Source organism: Phoenix dactylifera, chromosome 16 (genome assembly GCF_051530095.1).
Source record: "Phoenix dactylifera cultivar Ajwa chromosome 16, Ajwa_hap1_PhDact_Kaust_v1.1, whole genome shotgun sequence".
Classification (NCBI taxonomy): Eukaryota; Viridiplantae; Streptophyta; class Magnoliopsida; order Arecales; family Arecaceae; genus Phoenix; species Phoenix dactylifera.
Window position 1 is genome coordinate 9,881,267 of NC_143205.1, and position 17,959 is coordinate 9,899,225.

Genomic DNA, 17,959 nt, shown 5'->3' on the forward strand with positions numbered 1-17,959 from the left:
AATGAATTCCATTGAGATATCTTCCCAAATCTGATTTGGAATAGGCAATGGTTGGAGTAATCCCAATGGTAACCTAGGATCATACTTCACCTTTTGGCAAATATCACACTCGGCTACCATGGTTTTGACATCCTTCTTCAACCTTCCCAATAGAAGAAATGCTTGATTCGGACATAGGTTCGAAACCATCCGGAGTGACCACCTTTCTTGCTGTTATGGAAGTGGAAAAGGATATCATGTCTCAAGTTTGGGACATCCGGCACATAGACATTGGATTTGTAGAAGATAAGATTATCCCGGATGCTGAAATTTTTGACTCCACCCGAAATGGCTTCTATCTTCTCCTTGATTTCTTGAGATCTAGCATCTAATTTGAGTGCTTCTCTAATCCGGTCCCATATTCTCCATTCTATTCCGCTGATGGCTGCACATATAAACTCTTTTTCTTCTTGAAGTAGCCATGGATCTTCAATGGCTTGTGGTTCTTCTTGTCCTTGAATTGCTGTCCATTGTTCCTTCTTGCCGTTCAACTTGAAATCCATTGTCATGGTTTCATAATTTGTGTTCACTTTTCCCACACTTCTAAGCCACACACTTCCAAGTATTATGTCAAGATCAACTAGTTGGATCACATGTAAATCAGCCTTGATTCTTACCCCTTGAATGTTCATCTTCACTTCTTGAATGACTTCCTTGCATGTTAGCTTCTCACCGTTGGCCACCTTCACTTCAAATGGCTGGATGCTTATAGGATGTAACCCCAACTTAGGCACAATGGCTGCATTGATGAAATTGTGTGATGATCCGCTGTCCACTAACAGTGAGACTTCATTTCGGCCGACCCATGCAAGTAATCTCATGGTGCTTGGCTTTGGCACCCCTGTCAATGCATTCAAGGAGAGTTCTGCCTCATCTTCCTCCGCCTGCACTTGACTTGGCTGATTGTGGTTTTGCTCCTCTTCATGATCACTTGATTGGTTGGTTTCTGCATCTTCAAATTCTGCATCTTGGACTTCAATTAGGAATGCTTGCCCTGATTTGCACTTATGATCTCGGCCCCATTTCTCCCCACATTTGAAGCACAATCCTTTCTTGATGAAGTCTTGGACTTCCTCCCTTGACAGCCGCTTCACTTGAGGCTGGTTTTTTGGGTTGCTGCCGACTGCATCCTTGCCCTTCCATAGCACTTTGGTTGGCATGGCCTTGGCTTCTCGGTTGATGGTGTCTTTGATCATCCTCCTCTCGAACTGATAGCCATCATCCAGAATTTCGGCCATCCGCATGGCCTCTTGCATGGAATTGGGTTGCTTCAACTTGACCTCCTTGGCAAGCCAAGGTTTCAAGCCATCGATGAATGTTCCCATCAAGGCTTCTTCCGACCAACCCGTCACCAATGTTTGTAAGTGGCGAAATTCTTCAACATAGGGCCGCACTCTTCCTTCTTGCTTGATTTTCGCCAATTGTCCATGATAGTTTACAATAGGGGAAGGCCCCCATTGAATCATGAACTCCTTCACAAATGCAGTCCATCCCAATCTCCTTCCTTCTTTTTCATAGATGGATCTCAACCATCTCCACCATTTACTTGCTTTATCTTCAAGATGAAAACTAGCAAAGGTGACTTTCTCCTTGTGTGGAACTTCATAGACATAGAAGAATTGTTCCACCTTGTCCATCCATTCAAAAGGATCTCCCCCACTGAATTTAGGGAAGTCTATCCTTGGTTTTCTTACTTCTCTTCTAGGCTCTCCCTCATCTTCTTCAACATCACCATGGCGAGTCATCCTCACCCTCTCTTCTCTTCTTCTTCCACTCGGTCTAGTGGCAATCCGGGGCTCTTCATCGGACTCCCTCACACTAAAGGTTTCTTCATACTCAACTCCTCTTCCAAACCGATCCACACACACCCCAAATCCTTCCACTCGACTCCCTCTTCTTACTCTTTCACTCCTTCTTTCCCTAACCCGGCATCCACTATGGTTACTTGCCAATTCTTCCTCACTTCCCCTTCCTTGGTCCTGCTCATTAGCATGCGGCCAAGACTCCTTGTTTGTATTTTTTTCTCCACTTGAAACCCTCCTTTCCAACCTCTCCAAACTATGATTGGTATCTCTCCTCATTTCAGCCATGGAATGGGAGAGTTCTTCCAAGGCTTTGGCCACTCGGTTGGACTGAATTTCAAGGGCGTCAAGCCTTTGGTTACCCTCGGAATCCATGATAATTTTTTTGTAGATTCAGAACAATCCTTCAAAGGTATTCAAAGGCAAAACTAATTATGAATGGTCTACACCCACAAGGTTCCCTCACGTAGCCCTTCCCTCTTTTACCACTCGGAAATGGCAATCGGAAGAAGGTTGATTGACTTACTTGTAGGAGACTTCAAACAAATGGCGCTACCTTCAAGATGATCTTCTTGATGAAGTAATCTCTCAATGAAAGCACCAAATTGGTGGGGACCAAGTGTCGGTCATGCACTTCCCACACCAAGGTGTTCCCTCTTAGCCTTTGGCGTTGGCCCGAATCAAGGTGTGCCGCCTTGACCGAATGTAGATAGCGCCAACCAAAAAGGGATAATCGGCACTTAGCTCCTCCAAACTCCAAGTATGCTCGGCTATGGATGGAGTCTTGCACTCCTCTTCGGAATCTAAAGCTTTGCTTGCCTATGAAGACAACTCATATGAGAATGCAGAGGCATCAAAGGCAACTTTGATTCAAGGTGAAAAGGAAATACAATATCTAAGGAGGGATTGATGGTTCCCTTCCTTAGCCAAATCCAAGGGGGGTTGATTTACCCTGCCTTGGCCCAAGTCCCTTAGGACCGAAATTAGGCAATAATGCCTACCCAAGCCTATGGCCGAATGCACTTACAAGTGGCTAACTATTCAATGTCCAAAAGTCCCTCCCCCCACTTCATTTGGATCTATTTGTAGACTCCCTACAATGGCCTACAATGGCTTCCATTCGGCTGGCTTTTTGCATGCTATGGCAACTCCTTGGGAACTTCCCTTGCATGGCTTGCTGTCTTGATTCGGTTGCCATTTGGTTGGCTGCTTACTTGGCTTGGCGGTGGTTGCTGGCGGTTCCTTGCTGTTGTGGCATTGGCCTGCAGTTTTGGATGTTGGCGGTTTCTTGCTGTTGGCCAAGCTTTGGCTACTGCAGAGGCTGGAGTTGGTTGCTGTTGGCACTCTTCTGTGCTTGCCTCTGCAGAAGTTGGAACCTGCTGTCATGGCCCTGCGCACTGGCTTTGCCCGTGCCGCGCACGGTCTGGCGGGCTGCGCGTTGGCATTGGCAAACCAGGTGCTGCCTTGGTTTTCCTTCGCCTGACCTCTCGGTCTGTGGTCGGATCCTTTGGCTGCGCTGGTTCTGTCGGTCTGGCCGCTGGGCGCATGGGCGCATAGGCGCTGGGCGCATGGGCGCTGGGCGTCTGGGCGCTGGTCGCCTGGGCGCTAGGCGTCTGGGCACTGGGCGCCTGGGCGTTGGGCGTCTGGGCGCTGGGCGCTCGGCCGCTTGACGGTTGCTGGATGTTGGCTCCCGCGCGCGCATGGACTCGGTCGGTTGGCTGTTGGCGCGCTCGGGCAGTTGTGTTGGAGGGTGGCTTTCGGCCCCCAAGCCACCACACCAAGTCTTGCTCGTGCGCACCTCGCGGATGCCTTAAAGTTGTTGGAAAAGGGCCGATCGGGTAACGCCAAGGTAGTTGAGCTTGTGCCGCGGTGTGCCAAGCTCTTAAGTAGCCGAGGGAATCAAGGCAAGGGGAGGGTCTACTTGTTGCAGCTTGACCCGACCCTTGGCTTGAGAAGAAAACAATCAAACTTAAGAGTATTTGTGGAGAAAGTTAGAGGAACGCTTGATTGATTCTATTTCCCAAAATGAAGCTTACAAGCAAAATATCCAAGGGAAACTATGATGGGTTTCCCCTAGCCCAAGTCTTGGACAAACCCCAAGACCGAATACAAAGAGACAAGGTCCCTCCCAAGCCACTAAGGCCGAAATACAACAAGTGCTAAGATGCAAGATAAAAGATGTAAGATGGTCAAAAGAGCCTCATTCCCTCTTATTTATAGTGCTCCCCAAGTGGCCCAAGAGTGGCCAAGGCATAGGGGTCTTCATGGCATGAGAAGGGCCAAAGGCTTGGCCAAGGCATGGGCAAGCCTTGGACATAGGCTGTTGGCCCGGCTGGGGCCTTGGCAGGGGGCTGGCAGGCCTATGGCACGGCCTGGGCACTGCGGCAGGGCGCCTGGGCGCGGCAGGCTGGCTGGCAGGGCGCCTGGGCGCGTGCCAGGGCGCCTGGGCGCGCGGCAGGGCGCCTGGGCGCGCGGCAGGGCGCCAGGGGGCGTGGCAGGGGCGCGGCAGGGCGCCAGGGGGCGCGGCAGGGCGCCAGGGGGCGCGGCAGGGGCGCGGCAGGCGCGCGTGGGCGCGGCAGGCGTGCGGCAGGGCGCGGCACGGGCGCCGAGGCGCGGCAGGCGTGCGGCAGGGCGCGGCACGGGCGCCGAGGCGCGGCAGGCGGCGTGCGCAGGGGCGGTCGGGCGCGCGTGGGCGCGCGCGCAGGTCCGGTCGGGCGCGCGTGGGCGCTCGCGCAGGCGGCGCGCAGGGACGGTCGGGCGCGCCTGGGCGCGCGCGCAAGCGGCGAGGTTCGCTGGGCCGAACCTCGCCCGGGCATGCTGGCGGGCGCGCGGCCGGGCGCGCGGGCGGGCGCGCGGCCTGGCGCGCGGGCGGGCGCGCGGGCGGGCGTGCGGGCGGGCGCGCGGGCCCTGCGGTCAGCGGCGAGGTTCGCTGGCCCGAACCTCGCCTGGGCGTGCAGGCGCGCGCCTGGGCGCGCGGGCGGGCGGCTGGGCGCGCGGCCTGTGTCCTGGGCGTGCCCAGCCGTGGCCTGAGTGTGGCTGTGGCCTGGGCTCGCCCAGCCATGGCCTGGGCGCGCCCAGCAGTGGGCTGAGGCATGCTTGGGCATGTCTTGGGCGCGCTCGAGCGTGGGCACGGGCGCGGCCTTGGTTGGGCACGGTCATGGGTGAGCTTGGCCGAGTGGAGAAGAGCTTGGCCAAGGCTAGGCCAAGCATGGAGGGGCTTGGCCAAGGCTTGGCCAAGCGTAAATGGGCTTCGGCCAATGCTTTCCAAGCAAAATAGTAAACTCATACCTTGGCATGTCCTTTCGTGGTCCTCCTCCGGGCCGGTATTTCCCCTTGGTTGAAGGCCCCGACGGTGGCGCTTGCGAGGGTCTTCAACATTCTCCCTCCCTTGAAGAATATCCTTGTCCTCAAGGATAAAATGTGGGTATCGCCGGGTCATTTCTTCATAATTCTCCCAAGTGGCCCCTTCTTTTGGCATACCTTCCCATGAGATTAAGACTTGCCATTCTTTTCTTCGTTCTCTCCCTTTCCTCCAAATGCGGTATTTAATGGCTTCCTTGGGTTGGAGTAATAATCTTCCATCATGATCATAGGTGGGTAAGTCTTTTTCTATCAATGAAGGGTCACCCACCGCTTTCTTGAGTAGCGACACATGAAAGACCGGATGTAGCAATGAAGTAGTGGGCAAGTCCAACCGGTATGCTACTTCTCCCATTCTTTCCACTACTTTGAATGGCCCATAAAACCTTTGAGAGAGTTTGTGGCTAAAATTCTTCTTGAGAGATTTTTGAGTGTAAGGTTGTAACTTTAAATAAACAAAATCTCCGGGATTGAAGGTTACCTCTCTTCGGTTTTTGTCATAATACCTCTTCATTCTTTCTTGGGCCTTCTTGAGCTCCCTTCTTGCATTGTTTAGAGCTTCATCTCTTCCGGCCAATGTTTGTTCTACTTCTTCATTCTTGGCCGTCCCCCTCTCATGTCGGTGCAAACCCGGAGGTGGTCTCCCATAAACTAACTCAAATGGGCTAGTTTTGATAGATGCATGAAAGGTAGTGTTGTACCAATATTCGGCCCAAACAATGAACTCTCCCCATTTGGATTGTTGGTTGTGGCAAAAACATCTTAAATATTGTTCAAGGGTCCGGTTGGTTACCTCCGTTTGCCCATCCGTTTGAGGATGATAGGATGAGCTTGTCTTCAATATGCTCCCTTGAAGTGTGAATAATTCTTTCCAAAATGTGCTCATAAATACCCTATCCCGATCGGATACTATGCTCTTTGGGACACCATGCAACTTGATTACCGACTCCACAAATGATGTAGCCACCGACTTGGCCGTGTAGGGGTGTTTGATGGGGATGAAATGAGCATATTTGCTTAGTCGGTCCACTACCACTATGATGACTTCATACCCTTTGCTAGTAGGCAATCCTTCAACAAAATCCATAGAGATGTCTTCCCAAATCATACTTGGAATAGGGAGTGGTTGAAGAAGACCCATTGGTGCCCTTGGATCATACTTGATCTTTTGGCAAATTTCACATCCGGCCACCAATGCCTTGACTTCGGCTTTAAGTCCCTCCCAATAGAAGAAGTGCTTAACTCGGATATAAGTGCGAAACCAACCCGAGTGTCCACCCTCCTTACTATTGTGAAAATGATCAAGGATGTTTCTTCTCAAATTAGGGACATTAGGTACATAGACATACCCTTTGTAGATGATGAGTCCTTCCTTGAGCTTGTAGTTGGCCACCCCCTCGGTTGAAGCTTCAATCTTTTCTTTGATCTCCAAGGCTCGAGCATCAAGCTTGTTTGCCTCCCGGATTTGGTCCCAAATCCTCCATTCGATCCCACTAAGAGCCATGGAAGTAGGCTCTTCTCCTTCGGCCGCCCAAAGCATTGGGCTTCCTTCTTTCCTTGATAGTGCATCCGCCACCTTGTTCTCCTTCCCCGGTTGGTATACAATGTCATATTCAAAGCCAAGTAGTTTGACTAAGAATTTTTGTTGATCCGGGGTCACAATTTTTTGCTCCAAAAGATGCCTTAATGCTTGTTGATCGGTGATAATAGTGAACTTCTTCCCAAGCAAATAGGGCCTCCATACCTTGACGGCATGCACCAATGCTAGTAGCTCCCTTGCATATGTTCCCCACGCCTTCTTCATGGGGCCCAAGGCTTTGGAGAGGAAGGCTAGGGGCCTCTTTTGTTGCACAAGGACCGCTCCGATGCCATCTCCACTTGCATCGGTGTAGACTTCAAATGGAATAGAGAAGTCCGGAAGTGCTAGGACCGGTGTTTGAGTCATGGCCCTCTTCAAGTTGTCAAATGCTTCTCTCGACTCCGGAGTCCATTCAAATTCTCCCTTCTTCAACATGGAAGTTAGAGGTCTAGCAATCAACCCATAGTTCTTCACAAACCTCCGATAGTACCCGGTCAATCCCAAGAACCCTCTAAGAGCCGAGATGTTCTTGGGTAGAGGCCAATCCACCATAGCCTCAATCTTCCTTTGGTCCACCTTCACACCTTCTCCCGATATGATGTGCCCTAAATATTCTAACTCCTTTTGGGCAAAGGCACATTTGGAAGGCTTGATGTAGAAGTGGTGCTTCTCCAAGATGGATAACACAACCTCCAAATGTTTGACATGCTCTTCCATAGAGTGGGAGTAGACCAAGATATCATCAAAAAATACTAGCATGAACTTCCTCAAGTAAGGCCGGAATACCTCATTCATTGTAGCTTGAAATGTGGAAGGAGCATTGCAAAGGCCAAATGGCATGACAAGATATTCGTAGTGGCCCGAATGTGTCCGGAATGCCGTCTTGTGAATGTCTTCCTCCTTCATTCGAATTTGGTGGTACCCCGCCCTTAAATCAAGTTTGGTGAAGACCGTTGCACCATGTAGTTCATCAAGCATCTCATCCACCGTGGGAATGGAGAATCGATCCTTGATAGTTGCTTCATTCAAGGCCCGGTAGTCGGTGCAAAATCTCCATGTGCCATCTTTCTTCTTCACAAGTAGAACCGGAGATGAGAAGGGACTTGTGCTATGGCGGATCAACCCTTGCTTCAACATCTCCTCCACTTGTCTCTCTATCTCCTCTTTTTGAAAATGAGCATACCGGTAGGGTGGAACGTTCACCGGTGTAGCTTCATTCTTCAATCTTATAGGGTGATCAAAGCTTCTTGGAGGTGGGAGAGATGTGGGTACCTTCATAACATCATGGTGAGCCTCCAATAAGCTTCGGATCTTTGGAGGGATGCCCTCCAACTCATCTTCTTTCTTGTCTTCTTCTTGGTGTTGGCCGGTCACCACAATGGCATAGCAAGAAGCTCCTCCTTTGCATAGCTTCTCTATCATGTTGGCTTCGCAAGACCGCACCTCTTTGTTGCTCATGGCGGTCCACTTCTTCTTTTGGCCTCCAAGCTTGAACTCCATAGTCATGGTGCTATAGTCGGTTAGCACCTTCCCCAAGCCTTTGAGCCAAGCATTGCCCAACACCACGTCCAAGCCGACTAGTTGAAGAACATGTAGGTCGGCCTTGACCCTTACTCCTTGGATATTCATGCGAACATCCCTTACCACCTCTTGACATTTGAGCTTCTCCCCACTAGCGACCTTTACTTCAAAGGGCTCCACGGTCGCCCCTTTCAATCCAACCTTCTTCACTATTCCGGAGTTGATAAAATTATGGGATGAACCGCTATCTACCAAGAGAGATACCTCATGTTTGCCCACCCATGCCATCAAACGCATGGTGGACGGTCTTTGTACTCCGGACATGGCATGCAAGGATAGCTCGGCCTCTTCTTCTCCCGGGCTAAAATCAGCCCCATGGTCTTGCTCCTCCTCATCTTCTTCCTCCGAAGCCTCCGAGGTAGCCTCCTCCTCCTCGGAGCCCACATCTAGAAGGAAAGCTTGACCGGTTTTGCATTGATGGCCCCGGCTCCACTTGTCACCACATTTGAAGCATAGTCCCTTCTTGATGTAGTCTTGGAGCTCATCTCTAGAAAGCTTCTTGACATGTTGAGGCCGCTCCTTGTACTTCTTCACTTCTTCTTTCCCCTTCCAAGGCCCCTTCGGTGGTAGTGATGTAGAGGCCTTGTTGTTGAAGCTTTCCTTGGACATTTTCTTCTCCATGCCATAGCTTTGGTCCAAGATCTCGGCCATCCTCATAGCTTCTTGTAATCTTGCCGGTTGCTTCAACTTCAACTCCTTGGCAAGCCAAGGCTTCAAGCCATCAAGAAAAGTGCCCAACAATGCTTCTTCCGACCATCCACTCACCATGGTTTGTAGAAGCCAGAACTCATCAATATATGCTTGCACTCTTCCTTCTTGCTTTAGCTTGGCGAGTTGGCCATGATGATTCACAACGGGAGAAGGCCCCCATTGTGACATGAACTCCTTCACGAAGGCCGTCCACCCAAGCCTCTTGCCATCTTTCTCATATAGGTCACGGATCCACCTCCACCACCGGCTAGCTCTTCCCTCAAGATGGAAACTAGCTAATGTGACCCGATCCCTCCTTGGTACTTCATAGACATCAAAATATTGCTCGGCTTTGTCCATCCATTCATAAGGATCACCACCGCCGAACTTGGGAAAGTCAATCTTCGGTTTTCTTAGCCCTCTATCTTGGTGTCTTGGGCCCCTAGCATAATCTTCATCATAGTCTTCATTCCTCCTTCTTCCTTCCATGAAGTTCCTCCGGCCTATAGGCCTTTGGTCATGGAATGGATCTCCCTCGGGTTCACTCCCCTCTTCACTATGGCTAGGTCCCTCTTCTTCTATCCACCTCTCAATCTCTATCCCCCGGGCTTCAATTCTTCCTCCTCTCCTCCGAGGCCTCCGGTGATCTAGCTCCTCCATTCGGTTAGCTCGTAGGCTTTCCGCATCACTTCTCCTCTCATCCCTTCCATGACCCCGCCGTGAGGCGTGCGACCATGGCTCCTCATCATTTGATCTTTTATGCTCTCTTTCTCTTTCTTTTTCTCCAATCCTCCTCTCTAACCTCTCCAAGTGAGCATTCATCCCGGCTAGGGTATTGGATAGATTTTCTAGGGTTCGATTTTGGCTTTCAAGGGTTCGGTTTAGGTGGGCCGAACTCCCCTCCAATGCCTCTAGCCGAGCATGGTGAGAATTTGAATTAGCTCCCGACTCCATTGTTTTGCTTCTACAAATGCACCTCCAAACCTCCTTTGGCCGTCACCCAAGGGATGAACCGACCCTCCTTCTTATATATATTTTTGAAAGGTACACCACTCAATCAACTCCAATTACAACAATGGTTTACAACAAATAAGCCTCACAACCCGAGAGTAACGTGTTGTTGCTCTACTTGCTCCCTACCCAGTGTAGTTAGGAGGGCACGAGGTACTATCAGTAGCCTCCCTCTTGTGCCGTCCCTCTATACCCTAACACCGAATAGTTGGGTCAAATAGCGCCGGGTACTACCAGTAGCCTCCCCGTTGGCACTATCCCTATGATGAGCAAAATAGAAGAACAAACCGTCCTCTTTACAACAAAAATGTTCTCACTCCCTTTTGCAAGCAAGGAATTTAAAGTGCCAAAATTTAAGTACTACTTGCAAGTAAAGAACTTCTAGTTTACCCTCCCACACTCACAACAAGAAAGTCTAAGTGCAAGAAGTAGTAGGAATCTTAAGGCTCACTTCTAAGCATGCAAGAAAGTAGTACTCCTTAATTCCACCCCGAATTGAAAATTTCTTGGTTTCAAGGGCGTTACCTCTTTGGAGAGACCTCCCTCGGAAGTCTCTCAATGAAAGCACCAATGTTGGAGGGTGGCTTTCGGCCCCCAAGCCACCACACCAAGTCTTGCTCGTGCGCACCTCGCGGATGCCTTAAAGTTGTTGGAAAAGGGCCGATCGGGTAACGCCAAGGTAGTTGAGCTTGTGCCGCGGTGTGCCAAGCTCTTAAGTAGCCGAGGGAATCAAGGCAAGGGGAGGGTCTACTGGTTGCAGCTTGACCCGACCCTTGGCTTGAGAAGAAAACAATCAAACTTAAGAGTATTTGTGGAGAAAGTTAGAGGAACGCTTGATTGATTCTATTTCCCAAAATGAAGCTTACAAGCAAAATATCCAAGGGAAACTATGATGGGTTTCCCCTAGCCCAAGTCTTGGACAAACCCCAAGACCGAATACAAAGAGACAAGGTCCCTCCCAAGCCACTAAGGCCGAAATACAACAAGTGCTAAGATGCAAGATAAAAGATGTAAGATGGTCAAAAGAGCCTCATTCCCTCTTATTTATAGTGCTCCCCAAGTGGCCCAAGAGTGGCCAAGGCATAGGGGTCTTCATGGCATGAGAAGGGCCAAAGGCTTGGCCAAGGCATGGGCAAGCCTTGGACATAGGCTGTTGGCCCGGCTGGGGCCTTGGCAGGGGGCTGGCAGGCCTATGGCACGGCCTGGGCGCTGCGGCAGGGCGCCTGGGCGCGGCAGGCTGGCTGGCAGGGCGCCTGGGCGCGCGGCAGGGCGCCTGGGCGCGCGGCAGGGCGCCTGGGCGCGCGGCAGGGCGCCAGGGGGCGTGGCAGGGGCGCGGCAGGGCGCCAGGGGGCGCGGCAGGGCGCCAGGGGGCGCGGCAGGGCGCGGCAGGCGCGCGTGGGCGCGGCAGGCGTGCGGCAGGGCGCGGCACGGGCGCCGAGGCGCGGCAGGCGTGCGGCAGGGCGCGGCACGGGCGCCGAGGCGCGGCAGGCGGCGTGCGCAGGGGCGGTCGGGCGCGCGTGGGCGCGCGCGCAGGTCCGGTCGGGCGCGCGTGGGCGCTCGCGCAGGCGGCGCGCAGGGACGGTCGGGCGCGCCTGGGCGCGCGCGCAAGCGGCGAGGTTCGCTGGGCCGAACCTCGCCCGGGCATGCTGGCGGGCGCGCGGCCGGGCGCGCGGCCTGGCGCGCGGGCGGGCGCGCGGGCGGGCGTGCGGGCGGGCGCGCGGGCCCTGCGGTCAGCGGCGAGGTTCGCTGGCCCGAACCTCGCCTGGGCGTGCAGGCGCGCGCCTGGGCGCGCGGGCGGGCGGCTGGGCGCGCGGCCTGTGTCCTGGGCGTGCCCAGCCGTGGCCTGAGTGTGGCTGTGGCCTGGGCTCGCCCAGCCATGGCCTGGGCGCGCCCAGCAGTGGGCTGAGGCATGCTTGGGCATGTCTTGGGCGCGCTCGAGCGTGGGCACGGGCGCGGCCTTGGTTGGGCACGGTCATGGGTGAGCTTGGCCGAGTGGAGAAGAGCTTGGCCAAGGCTAGGCCAAGCATGGAGGGGCTTGGCCAAGGCTTGGCCAAGCGTAAATGGGCTTCGGCCAATGCTTTCCAAGCAAAATAGTAAACTCATACCTTGGCATGTCCTTTCGTGGTCCTCCTCCGGGCCGGTATTTCCCCTTGGTTGAAGGCCCCGACGGTGGCGCTTGCGAGGGTCTTCAACAAGTTGCTGTCTGCGGCGCATGGCACGCGCGCGCGCTGGCCCTGGCGGCCACGCGCCTACGCGTGCCGACGGTTGCCTCCCGTTGCTTGTGGCGTGTGCGCGCGCCGGTCTTGGGCGCCAAGGGCCCGCGCGCGCTGGCGGTTGCCGGCCGTTGCTCCTGGCCTGTGCGCACGATGGTCTTTGGCGCCAAGGGCCCGTGCGCACGGCGCTCCTTGGGCGCGCATCGGCGGTTGCCGCCCGTTGGTTGCCTCTTGCCCGCGCGCCTGCTGTGCCTTGGCGCGCGCGGCCTGTTGCTGTCGGTTGGCCCTCTGTGGCTTGCGCGTGCCTTGGCTTGTGCTGGGATTGCCTTGGCCGCGCCTGTGCCCGTCCGGATATCTGTGGCTTGTTGGTGTGCGCGCGCAATGGCTTGGACCAAAGGCGTCCAATCCTTGCGCGCGGCTGGAATTCTGGCTTGGCCCTCCCGGCCAATGGATTTGCCTTGCGCTTGGTCCTTGTGGCCTGTCGGATGTCTCGGTTGCAGTGGCGCCCCAGCCGAAGGTCTGCGGCCTTGGGCGCGCCGCTGCTGTGCTCGGTCGGTGTTGCCAATGGTCCAGCCCTTGCTTGCCAAGGATGGCCGAATCTCGGTTGTGCCCCAAGGAATGAAAGAAGGCCTTTGGGCGGACATGAGCCTTGCTCTTGCTCCGCCTTGGCCTTCAAGATTTGGCTGATTTGGTGAGGTGAATTAGGAGGAACCTCACCATTTGGTGCTTTCATTGAGAGATTTATATCTTCATCAAGAAGAACATCTTGAAGGTAGCGCCATTATCTGAAGTCCCCTACAAGTAAGTCAATCAACCTTCTTCGAATTGCCATTTCCGAGTGGTAAAAGAGGGAAGGGTTACGTGAGGGAACCTTGTGGGTGTAGACCATTCCGAAATAGTTTTACCCTTTGAATACCTTTGAAGGATTGTTCTGAATCTATAAAAAAATTATCATGGATTCCGAGGGTAACCAAAGGCTTGACGCCCTTGAAATTCAGTCCAACCGAGTGGCCAAAGCCTTGGAAGAACTCTCCCATTCCATGGCTGAAATGAGGAGGGATACCAATCATAGTTTGGAAAGGTTGGAGAGGAGAGTTTCATGTGGAGAAAAAAATACAAACAAGGAGTCTTGGCCGCATGCTAATGAGCAGGACCAAGGAAGGGGAAGTGAGGAAGAATTGGCAAGTAACCATAGTGGATGCCGGGTTAGGGAAAGAAGGAGTGAAAGAGTAAGAAGAGGGAGTCGAGTGGAAGGATTTGGGGTGTGTGTGGATCGGTTTGGAAGAGGAGTTGAGTATGAAGAAACCTTTAGTGTGAGGGAGTCCGATGAGGAGCCCCGGATTGCCACTAGACCGAGTGGAAGAAGAAGAGAGGAGAGGGTGAGAATGGCCCGCCATGGTGATGTTGAAGAAGATGAGAGAGAGCCTAGAAGAGAAGTTAGAAAACCAAGGATAGACTTCCCTAAATTCAGTGGGGGAGATCCTTTTGAATGGATGGACAAGGTGGAACAATTCTTCTATGTCTATGAAGTTCCACACAAGGAGAAAGTCACCTTTGCTAGTTTTCATCTTGAAGATAAAGCAAGTAAATGGTGGAGATGGTTGAGATCCATCTATGAAAAAGAAGGAAGGAGATTGGGATGGACTGCATTTGTGAAGGAGTTCATGATTCAATGGGGGCCTTCCCCTATTGTAAACTATCATGGACAATTGGCGAAAATCAAGCAAGAAGGAAGAGTGCGGCCCTATGTTGAAGAATTTCGCCACTTACAAACATTGGCGACGGGTTGGTCGGAAGAAGCCTTGATGGGAACATTCATTGATGGCTTGAAACCTTGGCTTGCCAAGGAGGTCAAGTTGAAGCAACCCAGTTCCATGCAAGAGGCCATGCGGATGGCCGAAATTCTGGATGATGGCTATCAGTCCGAGAGGAGGATGATCAAAGACACCATCAACCAGGAAGCCAAGGCCATGCCAACCAAAGTGCCATGGAAGGGCAAGGATGCAGTCGGCAGCAACCCAAAAAACCAGCCACAAGTGAAGCGGCTGTCAAGGGAGGAAGTCCAAGACTTCATCAAGAAAGGCTTGTGCTTCAAATGTGGGGAGAAATGGGGCCGAGATCACAAGTGCAAATCAGGGCAGGCATTCCTAATTGAAGTCCAAGATGCAGAAAATGGAGATGCAGAAAACAGCCAAGCAAGTGATCCGGATGAAGAACAATTCCACAATCAGCCAAGTCAAGTGCAGGCGGAGGAAGATAAGGCAGAACTCTCCTTGAATGCATTGACAGGGGCGCCAAAGCCAAGCACCATGAGATTACTTGCATGGGTCGGCCGAAATGAAGTCTCACTGTTAGTGGACAGCGGATCATCACACAATTTCATCAATGCAGCCATTGTGCCTAAGTTGGGGTTACATCCTATAAGCATCCAGCCATTTGAAGTGAAAGTGGCCAACGGTGAGAAGCTAACATGCAAGGAAGTCATTCAAGAAGTGAAGATGAACATTCAAGGGGTAAGAATCATGGCTGATCTTCATGTGATTCAATTAGTAGGCCTTGACATAGTCCTTGGAAATGCATGGTTACGACAAGTGGGAAAGGTGATCACTGATTTTGGATCCATGACAATGGAATTCAAATTGGGTAGTCAAAAGAAGAAGTGGGTTGCCTTAGGGAGTAGTGAAGTTAAACCTTGTGAGGCTTATACCTTAGAAAGACTTTGCAAAGGGGGTGCCCTATGTGTAGCAATAGTGTTAGCCACTCAAGACCAAACCGAATCAAAGTCCATGAAAGATGAGTTAGAAGAAGTCCCTAGTTCGGTGAGGCCATTACTAGAAAGACACTTGAAAGTCCTTGAAGTACCAAAGACCGTGCCCCCTCAAAGGTTATATGATCATCCTATACGCCTTAAGGATGAATCCAAAGCCGTGAATGTCCCACCATATAGATATGCCCACTTCCAAAAGGGAGAAATTGAGAAGCAAGTTGATGACATGCTTAAGCAAGGACTAATTAGGAGAAGTTCTAGTCCCTTTTCATCACCCGTCCTCTTGGTTAGGAAAAAAGATAACACATGGAGATTTTGTACTGATTATAGAGCCCTCAATGAAGCAACAATCAAAGACAGATTTCCAATACCAACAGTGGATGAAATGTTGGATGAACTTCATGGTGCCACAATTTTTACTCGGCTTGATTTGAGAGCCGGATATCATCAAATCAGAATGAAAAATGAAGACATACACAAGACTGCATTTAGAACACATTCGGGCCACTATGAATATCTAGTCATGCCCTTTGGTTTGTGTAACGCACCATCAACATTCCAAGCGGCAATGAATGACATCTTCCGGGCCTATCTAAGAAGGTTTGTAATTGTGTTCTTTGATGACATTCTGATTTATTCTAAGACAATGGAGGAGCACTTGGAACACTTGGAGTTGGTCCTAAGAATCCTAGAGGAGCATCAATTCTACATCAAGGCATCCAAGTGTGCATTCATGCAACATGAATTGGAGTATTTAGGCCATATCATTTCAGGAGAAGGCTAGTTCTGCAGAAGTGCTTTTTGACCTCCCAACGACTAGTAACGGATAATTTTTCAACTCTAACCAGTGGAGAGTGACCAATAGAGGTGGGTAAGTATTTAAAGTGTCACTATTCATCAGAGGAATCATCTTTTGCCAAGAAATCAAAGTTCATTCAAGAAAAAGCAAGCCCTAGCATCCTTCTTCAAGGTTCTCCATTTAAGTCTCAAAAAGGAGGTGGTTGAGCAATCTGAATGTGCATTCAACAGCTCCACCAAACTATTGTGAAGTGAAGGAACCTTAGCAAAGAAGAGAAAAGCATCCTCAAAGTGATAACTATTTTCTCATCTCTTCTATTAGTGTAAAATTGTTATATTTGCTCTTTTAGGAGTTTCAAACTCTTTCTTCTTTATTACTTTGTAAGGTTTGTTGGTGAGCCCGTAAAACCAACGGTGAAGGTTTGTTGGTGAGCCCGCAAAACCAACATAGGTTTTGGGTGATCCCGAAAAACCAAAGTTTAAAGATTTTTGGATTGTGATCCCGGAAAACAATCCAACAATAATCCGTGGGATTATAGTGAATTTCCAAGGAAACGCTTGGGGAGTGGATGTAGGTGCTTAGGAGAGCACCGAACCACTATACTTCTTGTGTGTTTGTATTGTGTGTTGTTCTAACTTCACTACACGCATTTAATTAATATTAACGAAACCACTCACTCATCAATTGATTTAATTCAAGGATTGAAAAAATTTAGAAAAACCAATTCACCCCCCCCCCCCCCTCTTGGCTTGTCACCTTGGGCAACACTAATGCTACTTCTAGACCTCTTTGATATACATTGATCCACCGGTTGTAATTGTCGGTATGAAAACTGTATAATGAGCCTATGAAATTTGTTAGTTGATTTATGTGATAAGTGTGCATATTTCTAACTTCAACATGCATACAAAACCATGACTGGAGTAGTTTAACTCGATAATGCCACCTTTTTGCTCTAAGCTTGCAGATAATGTCAACTCTAAGTTACCACACTAAATGGCCCACCACTAGTTGTAGGCTTTTTGATGGTTCTATGATCTCTGTCCATGTAGAATGATACCTTTCAGGCATCACTCTCCCAATAACCCTAAGTATGTCCTCCTTGGATGCATTTTTTGAAACAAGTAATTGTTCTAGTTATGATTTCTCTACTCGGCATCTGTGTATTCTTGACGTGCCACATTTTTTAAGTTAGTAATTAACTATTTGAAGCCATCACCCAGAAACCCCTTGCACTTAATCTACAATTTTAATAACTTACAATTCCCTTATGGAGCCTTCTGCTGTTCTTGTACCATCTCATAAGTAGCTTCTGTCTTTTCATTCTTTTATTCCACCACTTCTTTCTTCACTATGTCTGAAGAAGTCTTATTTAAGTTTATGTTTGTCATCAAAGGACAAGCCCTCAAGTCCTTCTGGACATTGGATGTCCCTTATGAAGGATCCCCCTTTGAATGCTCAATTTCATGCATTCCACAATTGACTCTCTTATCCTTGGGAAAAGACAGCTTTGCTCTCTTATTCTGAAACCCATGTATCGAAAATCTGACCGTCAAAATTTTGTGATATCACAATCTTTATGGAGGATTGTTGTATGTTGCATAATTTCATAAATAAGATAAACAAGTAGAGAAACAATCATTAGGCTTAAAGATTACAAATATAAATTTTGCTTTTCAACAATGATATGCCATAAGGGTCATCATCACATCTTGCACACGATGATGCATAAAAAAATGACATTAATTTGAAATTTCACTCTAAATCTAAATAAAGGCTCTTTAATACAAATTAAATGTAAAGATTCATAGTGCATAAGCCGTTTCTTTCTATTCGAAACAAATATTTTACTTATTTATGACTCCTAAAAATTTGTATATACCATCACCAATATGATATTTACAATACAAGATCTTGGAAAATTTGATTGGAAAAAAAAAGGCTTTGTCCTCCAAAAATTACTATCTGCTTATATATCCCTAAAATCATCCTATTATCACATCAATACCCCTTCAATTAGATGTTTGGCTATGTTAACAAACAATTATTTTAACCATAATATGACTTTATTACCACCAAACGAATATATGCAAAAAATAGCTCTTCATAGCACAAATC

The 17,959-nt window shown here is 50.0% G+C and overlaps 2 protein-coding genes across 9 annotated transcripts in view; both read right to left on the bottom strand.

Annotated features, from left to right (window-relative positions):
- Positions 1-17,959, bottom strand: part of LOC103723345 (SPX domain-containing membrane protein OsI_21475-like) — a 76,378-nt gene that overhangs the window by 20,614 nt on the left and 37,805 nt on the right. The window lies entirely within an intron of this gene.
- LOC149751115 (uncharacterized) lies at positions 138-2,348 on the bottom strand. Its single transcript, XM_089927853.1, has one exon. The coding sequence runs from the start codon at positions 2,214-2,216 to the stop codon at positions 138-140; it is 2,079 nt and encodes a 692-aa protein (XP_089783979.1). The 5' UTR covers positions 2,217-2,348.